The sequence below is a fragment of the Episyrphus balteatus genome, chromosome 2, assembly GCF_945859705.1.
Source record: "Episyrphus balteatus chromosome 2, idEpiBalt1.1, whole genome shotgun sequence".
Lineage (NCBI taxonomy): Eukaryota > Metazoa > Arthropoda > Insecta > Diptera > Syrphidae > Episyrphus > Episyrphus balteatus.
In genome coordinates this window covers 16647871-16656979 of record NC_079135.1, presented here as the reverse complement: position 1 = coordinate 16656979, position 9109 = coordinate 16647871, and the positions used below count along the sequence as shown (strand labels likewise).

The following is a 9109-nucleotide window of genomic DNA, read 5'->3' as shown; positions in this document are numbered from 1 at the left end:
TTATAATTTATTTTAACCCTTTGCTTCCTAGTGGTTTCAGCATGATACCACCTATTAATTACTTTGTTAGTTTTTTTTACTACAAAATGGACTTTTCCTTTTGTACTCTCAGCTCAAAACATTCCTTATACAATGTTATTACTAGTACAATCATTATTTTTTTCATTTTAGTGTGTTGTTAGAAAATATCAAAACTTTTTTTCAAGATATTTGTATTTTTTTCCGGGAGCGAAGGGTTAAATATTAAATATTGTTTAATAAATAACTTCAGAGTATAAAAAATAACTTCTGAGTTTGAAAAATATCTTCTGAGTTTGGAAAATAACTTCTGAGTTTGAAAAATATCTTTTGAGTTTGGAAAATAACTTCTGAGTTTGAAAAATATCTTCTGAGTTTAGAAAATAACTTCTGAGTTTGAAAAATATCTTCTGAGTTTGGAAAATAACTTCTGAGTTTGAAAAATATCTTCTGAGTTTAGAAAATAACTTCTGAGTTTGAAAAATATCTTCTGAGTTTAGAAAATAACTTCTGAGTTTGAAAAATATCTTCTGAGTTTGGAAAATAACTTCTGAGTTTGAAAAATAACTTGAGAGTAGGCATACAGATAACTTAGCGCGTCTTTTCATTTGTCTTTCTCATTCCGCGTTATTATTCCAAGCTTGACTGTTGATAAAATCACTATAATAAAAATGTATTCTATCATTAAAAATAAAATTTGTAGTAGAACTACTTTTAAAAGAAAAGTTAAAAAAATAATATTAGAAATGCGTGAAAAAGAAAGAATTAAAAATCTTGAACAAGTTTTTCTTAGCAAGAGGTTATTTGAAGTGCAGCAACACCTTTCGGAAAATGAAATAAGTGCTAATTGTGAACAAGGTTTTTCTAACACGAAATTTGAAGAGTTGCAACACCTATCGAATATTATTTCTGAACATGAAAGTGACAGTGAAAATTCTGGAAACAATTGTGTCGCTGTCTCAACTAATTTTGAAGCTATTCCAGAAAATTTAAAAAAAAACTTAGTATTATGGGCTATTCAGCATAACATATCGAATATTTGCTTGCGTGATTTGCTTAACATTTTGCATAATTCTCATCCTTATTTGCCATTAGACCCTCGAACATTATTACAAACTCGCGTTTCCCTTGAGAAAATTTTTATCGAAGTTCCACCTGGTAGATACTGGCATTTCGGTTTGGTTCGCGCTCTTACTAAGGTTTTTGAAAGTGTTCAGACATGTCAAACAGTAATATTCTTGGACTTTAATATTGATGGGATTCCTGTTAGCAAAAGTTCAAAGGGCCAATTTTGGCCTATTTTGTGTTCACCAGATGGTTTTCGTGTGCCGCCGCTAGTAATAGGTGTTTACTACGGAATGGCAAAACCTTCAAGTGTTAATGAATTTCTGCGATTATTTCTTGAGGAGGCTGTTAACATTGATGATTTGAACATTGGTTCCAAAAAAATAAGTTTTAAAATCAGGAATTTCATCTGTGACGCCCCCGCTCGTTCTTATTTAAAAGGAATCAAAGGGCATAATGGTTATTTTGCTTGTGAAAGATGTAATGTAGAAGGGGATTATAATTACAAATCTCACCAAATGTGTTTTCCAAACCTATCAAAATCACTTCGCACGAATGATTCTTTCCGGGCTGGGATACACGAAGATCATCATACGCAACCATCTCCATTAGAAAAACTTCCAATAGATATTATTATGAATTTTCCTCTAGATTACATGCACTTGTTGTGCTTAGGTGTCATGAAAAAATTGTTGGTTACATGGATTAAGAATAGAACCCTTAAAACAAAATTCTCGGCAAAAAACATTGAGAGAATCTCTAAGACCTTAGTATCACTACGAAAATATGTTCCATGCGACTTCAATAGAACACCTCGTGGACTTGATGTGATAAGCTTTTGGAAGGCCACTGAATTTCGTATGTTTTTGTTGTACTTAGGTCCGGTTGTTTTGCAAAATGAAACTCATGAAGAAGTATATGCCAATTTTATGGAACTACACTGTGCTGTTTCAATATGTTTGAGTAAAAATAAACAAGTTTTTGTTGATGTCGCACAGAGTCTGTTCAAATCATTCATATATAACTTTTCTAGTATCTATGGAGCTGAAAACATAAGTTATAACGTTCACAATTTATATCATGTCGTAGATGATGTTAAATACCATGGACCTTTAGATAATATAAGTGCTTTCAAATATGAAAATCGTTTACAATATTTAAAACGTCGAATAAGATCTGGAAACAGACCCCTGGAACAAATTGCAAATAGGATTATCGAAGATTTTGAGAATGTAGATCTAATTGATGTAGATGAAAACAAAACTCCTATGCTTTATATGAAAGATAGGAATAAAATATGCAAAATTAAACACTGTGTTGGAATCTATAGAGCAATTCAGCTTCAACATTTTGTTTTGAAGTCGTCACTTGCAGATAGTTACTTCTTAACAAACTCAGAAGAAATTGTTAGAATGGAGTTTGCAACATATCGACATGGCATCCCAGTTATCTATGGTTCAAGCTTAAAACAAAAACAAAATTTTTACGAAAAACCGTTCTATTCTAAATTTTTAAGCGTTTATAAATCAAATGAAGAAGAAAATTTGCCTAATTTTTATAACATAGAAAATATTTCCTCTAAATTTTTCAAAATAACTTTACCAAACACTGAATCTGTTTTTTTTCCATTAGTACATTGTTAATCAAAATGTATTGTGTTGTGGAGACGCTCGAAGATGAAGGGAAGTTCGTGACGGCAGTTCCCAAAAATTGGGTCATCGATGGAACGAAGCTATTATGGCCAAAGTCCAAGAAAGATTCCATTTGCGGTCGGAAAAATTGCATCACAGCATCGGATGATTGGCAAAGCATAGCATGCAAATTAATATTTGATGACATCGGTAAGATACAAGTTTAACTACATCTTTTTTATTTTATTTTTATTAAGTTCACTTAGACCACTTTTCTCCAAGTAAAATTTTATTCGTATCTAAACTTAAAGCAGTTTATCCTGGGGGCCTATTTTTGACAGCTTAGTTACGTTAATTTTGATACACTTTAGGTCCCCTTTCATATACTTAAAGTAATCGCGGTTATGGCCTTTCAATATTTTTATATTTGAATAACGCTTCATAATATTCTACACAATGAGATTTATTACAGAAATTAAAGTTTTTTAGACCGGTCTTTCTTATATAAACACATTACATTGTCATCGAGTGCAATTCAGCATCAGCCAATTTGCAAAACAATATCGCAAATTTCGCGAAGAACAATGGCGCCTTAAAACACGACTAGCAGGTGTTTTTGCGAGCGGGTGCAATAGCAAAACTCACAGCAACCCTTTTTCTCTTCGTTCACGACAGCGTGCGTGAACGAAAAGGCGTCACGGCGCGGCGCCCACGACTACAATCGACATGTTGATCTTGTGTGATCGATACAAGAGCAATAAAACAATAAAACATCGACCTTTTTTCACTTCACTTCGTTGACAAAATCAATAAGTGTACTGTACAACAATAAAACAATAAAACCGCGACCTTTTTTTTACGTCGTCCAAGACAGCGCGCTTGAACAAAGCGCCACCCGCGACCGACGGTCGACTTGTTGTTCTTGTGTGTTCGATACAAGATCAATAAGTGTACAGCGATAAAACAATAAAACAGCGACCTTTTTTTCGCGAAGAACAATGGCGCCTTAAAAAAAAATTTTCGACCAGCAGGTGTTTTTGCGAGCGGGTGCAATAACAAAACTCACAGCAACCCTTTTTCGCTTCGTTCACGAGAGCGCGCGTGAACGAAAAGGCGCCACCTACAACATTTAAATATACATTTTTAAAAAGCTAGAAACTTAGTCATATTTGTAAAATTAAAATTAAGTTAATTGAATTAAGAGCTTTTGAAAGAATGGTATCTGAACTCAGATTTTTGAAAAAAAAAAATTATTGAAGAAATTTTAAGATGTCGTTTTTTAAACTTTTTCGTAATATAAAATGCATTTATTTTCAAATTTTTCTGACCACATTTATTACGATTTGAAATTATAAAAGAAAATGTCAATATGTATTACGGTTTATGAAAAAAATTAAAAAGTATTTCATTTTCGAAGAACTTTTTTTAATAGAAGTTTTGAAAAAAAATTTTACTTATTTGTTTTTTAAAGTTCAACATCTAAATATAAAGTCATTTTTTCTTCAGTCAATAGCCCTTATTGTTGAAAGTTAAATAGCAAAAATTTAAAGTTCTTATTTACCAAAGTCTTTGAGAAAATTAATTATTTCAAAGCAAAAATTCAGTTTTTATAAAAAAAACCCATTGAAATTGAAATTTTTTTCAAAAACTCTTGATTAAATTTAGTGGATTTAAATTTAGGAGATAAGAATGAGCTTCTGGCTTTTTAAAAATGTATTTTAAAATATTGTAGGTGTTGCCGTTGTTTTCAAAATATTTTTTTTGTGTTTAAAGTCAGATTATGAGAAAATTGCATTTATCTCTTAAACGATGGAAGATTGTCCCTTACTCCCTTATATTTTTTTTCCTTAAATAACCTAGAGAATCTTTTGCTATCATTTGTTTTATGAAATTTAAGAAAAAAAATGGTTGTGTTCAAAAAAAATTTAATTGTAATTTTAAAAAACAATACGGTAACATCGGCAATTTTTAATCTATAGACTTTAAAGCATTTTTAATTGCCTACGTTTGAAAAAAAATCGTCAAAATCTGAGCTGTTCGGCCGGTCTTAAGCCGCTTCACCTTTTGAACAAATATTTTCTTGTATCCCTTTCATGCCACTTATATTTACGACAAAACATGTATTTCCTTTTAAGGTTCCTGGGAGGAAGCAGTTCAGAAGGAAAAGGATGCCGAGTATTTGTCTTCTTCTGAAGAAAATACGGAAGAAGTGACCATCGACACCAATTCTTCGGAATACATGACAGATATGAACAAATTGATGTCAACTTTGATTCCTAATTCTGGTAAGTTTAAAATGTATAAACATGGGAACAAAGTTACTAATTTTGTCATACTTACTTCTCATTTTCAAGACGTTTCCTCGTTCACCCCCCCAAATGAAGATGTTACCATCACTAATGTCATTTCCGACTTATACACGTTTGAAGGTAAAAAATGTATTTTAGCACTAGTACAATTTTCAAAGTCGTTTTTAAACTCCAGCTTATCTTAGACTGGGGTTTATCCAATGTTATTTGAATAGGATAAACCCCAGTCCCTCTTAGTAACAGCTGAGATAGCATATTAGTTCTTTCACTAACCGTATTACTTTTTTTTGTATATTACTATAACTCTTATTTTTAATTGTTTATAGGCCCCAGCACCAGTACCCAATTCAAGGAACTGTCGTCCAAAATAGACGAAATTTTGGAAAGACAGCGTTCCACTGAGGTGAAGGTGCAGGCCATGCAAGGAATGCTGGAGGCATTCATGGCGAAGTCCGAAGTTTCGGTCAATTTGTTGGCGTCCAAAATTGCAAAAGAGAATGCAGAGGAAGTGGATGAGGAACTGCAACTGGATGAAATTTTCCCACTTACCTCTGTCCAACAAATTGAGGAAATCGAGGAAAAACTCCATCAAAATGCAGCATTCAAAAAAAAATTGGTAAGTACCAAAATATACGAAATATGCAATTTTCTCACAATCCGACTTCAAACACAAAAAAAATATTTATAAAACAACGGCAACACCTACAATATTTTAAAATACATTTTTACAAAGCCAGAAGCTTATCTTAAATTTAAATTCACTAAATTTAATTAAGAGTTTTTGAAAAAATGGTCCTCAAACTCAGAATTAAAAAAAAAATTTATTAAAAAAATTAAAAATGACTTTTTTCCAAACTTTTTCTAATAAATATTATCAGTTGAATTCCGAAGCAGAAAAGGTAATATATATCACACTTTTGAAAAAACAATTAAAAATAACTTCAATTTCAATTGGTTTTTTTTTTTGATAAAAACTGAATTTTTGCATCCAAATAATTAATTTTCTAAAAGACTTTGGTAAATAAGAACTTTAAATTTTTGCTATTTAACTTTCAACAGTAAGGGTTATTAAATAAATAAAAAATAATTTTATGTTTAGATGTTGAACTTTGAAAAAAAATAAGATACATTTTTTTTCAAAACTTTTATTAAAAAAAGTTCTTCGAAAATGAAATTCTTTTTAATTTTTTTCATAAACCGTAATACATATTGACATTTTCTTTTATAATTTCAAATCATAATAAATGCGGCCAAAAATATTTGAAAATAAATGCATTTTATATTACGAAAAAGTTTAAAAAACGACATCTTAAAACATATTTTTGTTTTCTTTCAGGTCCGTAAGTTGAGCTCCTATGGGGGGGCCAACGGAATGAAAACGATCCGCACTATTTGCAAGTGCATTTTTACGGATCCACTACTGGCAGAACATTCTTGGCTGGGGACTAATGCCAAAAAAAGTTTCAGCCAATACAAATTCCTGTATAAAACTATATTGGAAGCGGTCCGATCAAGGTACCCCACTTATAGTGAAGCTGAGGGTGCTTCATTTTTTAAAGGCTTTTTGAAGCAAGCCCCATTTCGAATGGGAAAACCGTCCACGTAAGTTAAAAAATAAAATTATAATCAACATTTAAGTTAACATTTTTCTCATTACAGAAATACCAGTTCCAACACCAGCTCCTCTGCCTCTGACGGGCAATCCACAACATAATTAAGTTAAGCTATTTTTTATTTTTAGTTTTAGTTTTACTTTTACTTTAAGTTTTAGTTTTAGTTTTACTTCATTAAATAATGTTTCACTAAACTTAAATTTCAGCGTTCTTATTTCAAATATTAAATTTTCAGCTGGGAAGAATCTTATGGTTTGCAGCATGTTGGTAAGCAAACATTTTATAGGTTTTTTAAAATCTGTAAATAACCGGTTATAAAAAAGCTGTGAAGTAACGTTTATTACAGGTTTTATAAGAACCTGTACGAAGTTATTTACAGGTTTTATAGAAACCTATAGGTAAGCGGTTATAAAAAAAACCGTCAAATAACGTTTGTTATAGGTTTTATAAAAACCTGTACAACGTTTATTACAGGTTTTAAAAAAACTGGAAGAAAACGGTTATAAAAAAAACCGTTAAATAACGTTTATTACAGGTTTTATAGAAACCTATAGGTAAGCGGTTATAAAAAAAACCGTCAAATAACGTTTGTTATAGGTTTTATAAAAACCTGTACAACGTTTATTACAGGTTTTAAAAAAAAACGGGAAGAAAACGGTTATAAAAAAACCGTCAAATAACGTTTATTAGAGGTTTTATAAAAACCTATAGGTAAGAGGTTATAAAAAAAACCGTAAATTAACGTTTAATACAGGTTTTAAAAGAACTTGTTATATTACAGGTTTCAAAAAAACCTGTAATAACGTTAATTACAGGTTTTATAATAACCGTAGTAAAACGGTTATAAAAAAAACCGTCAAACAACTCAGTACAGGTTTTTTTTAAACTGTATAGTAAACGGTTATAAAATAGCCGTAAATGGTTTATTTCAAGTTTTTCTTTGACTAAAAATAAACAGTTATTTAATAACCGTGAAAATTAGGTTTTTAAAAACCCAGTATTTGTAGAAAAAAGTGGGTTTTTTAAAAACCCGATTTAGACGAAGTTAAAAAATAACTGACCATTTTCGGTTGTGGAGACGTTTCTGGAACGTCTTAAATACGTTTATTTAACGAGTTTAGTAACTTATCCGTTAAATAACCAGAGTAAATATCCGGTTTATTTTCCGCTTTCTAACCACAAAATGTTATTTGGGTAGGAAAGTACTCGTATGAACCTACTAATATGTTGTTATTCATATTAAAAAATGCCGCTAACCTGTGTCTAAAACGTGGAAAAGTTATCTACCTACTACCGTTTTTTTGTTAATTTTTTTTTTTGAAACTGAATGCCCTTTCGTAAGCTTTTTTTATTCTACAATGGAAAATCATCTTTTACATTTTTTTAAGGCAAGTTTATTCTGAAATGTTTCGAAATTTCTAAAAGTTTCGACCAATAATGGCAATTGTCGGATACTATACTAATTCATTGATGGAGAGGGTAGACAACTCAGAAGAAGATGATGAGTAGATCTAGTACCTACTATAATCAACACATGAAATGTTCGAGTATATAGGTTATAATTAGCCCTGTTCCATTGGAGGTGGTAGTTTACTCATGAGTAGATCTAGTACTACAAATAACACACGATCTTCTACTCGAGGAGATACGAAAGTGTAGTTGTTGTAGTAGATTTCTACTCACGAGTAAATAACCGCCTACGATGGAACAGGGCTATTAAACGTTCATCTAGAATCTAGTACATTTTATTTTCTGGATCAGACAACTTGACAAGTTCTATTTATATTCAAAATAATTTTATTTAAGAGAAAAATAAACGAGAAGCTAAGTTACCCCCTCCCTTTTCATATGCGTGAAAATTCTTAAATCAAATCACGACATTTTTCTATGAAATTCAAAAAGTCTAAAAATAAAATTGCAATGACTCTACAGTCTACTACACTGTACCATCATTATAATCACATCGAATATTTTTTTCACGAAAAAAAAATTCCTTACAATAAAATTATGCTACATTAATTTTGAAAATGCAAATTCACAATCTTATAGTTTCCAGATGATCAGCGAAAAATGTGCTTTCTCATAATAATTTCAATCTATTCCGGATGTCAATCTTTCTTCTTCCAACCAACCAAACCATCACAGCCAACATAACACTCAGCTATGCTATACAAATTCTTAACAACAGGTTTCTCTTAGCTTTTATTCAGCCAAGACCTTTTTCTTTATTTTCATTTTAACTTGATGTCTATAAGGCAAGTGTATTGTTTAGAAATTTTATTTAAAACTAATATAACAAGTTTAAATTTATTTGGCATCACTAGGATTAGGCGTGTTCCACTGAAGATGGTAGACTACTCATGGGTAGATGATCTAGTACATTTACTACTAGATCTACACATGCTTTTTTTAAGTAGTAGAGCAGTTAGATCATGAGTAGATCGTAGATGAGTAGGTGGTAAGTAGATCTAGT

At 31.0% G+C, this 9109-nt stretch overlaps 1 protein-coding gene across 4 annotated transcripts; it reads left to right on the top strand.

The window, feature by feature from the left end:
- Positions 1-446: 446 nt before the first annotated feature.
- LOC129911963 (uncharacterized) lies at positions 447-7281 on the top strand. Of its 4 annotated transcripts, XM_055990008.1 has the most exons (6): positions 2617-2924; positions 4850-4999; positions 5069-5143; positions 5350-5639; positions 6360-6625; positions 6683-7279. In XM_055990008.1, exons 1-6 carry the CDS (start codon positions 2732-2734, stop codon positions 6735-6737), a joined length of 1029 nt encoding a protein of 342 aa, XP_055845983.1. In that variant the 5' UTR covers positions 2617-2731; the 3' UTR covers positions 6738-7279. The 4 variants fall into 4 exon arrangements, 2 of the variants coding, with proteins under 2 accessions (XP_055845983.1, XP_055845982.1); XM_055990007.1 differs by having other exon boundaries at positions 4850-5143; positions 6683-7281; XR_008771722.1 differs by lacking the exons at positions 6360-6625; positions 6683-7279 and having other exon boundaries at positions 447-4999; positions 5069-5214; positions 5272-5467.
- Positions 7282-9109: the final 1828 nt, after the last annotated feature.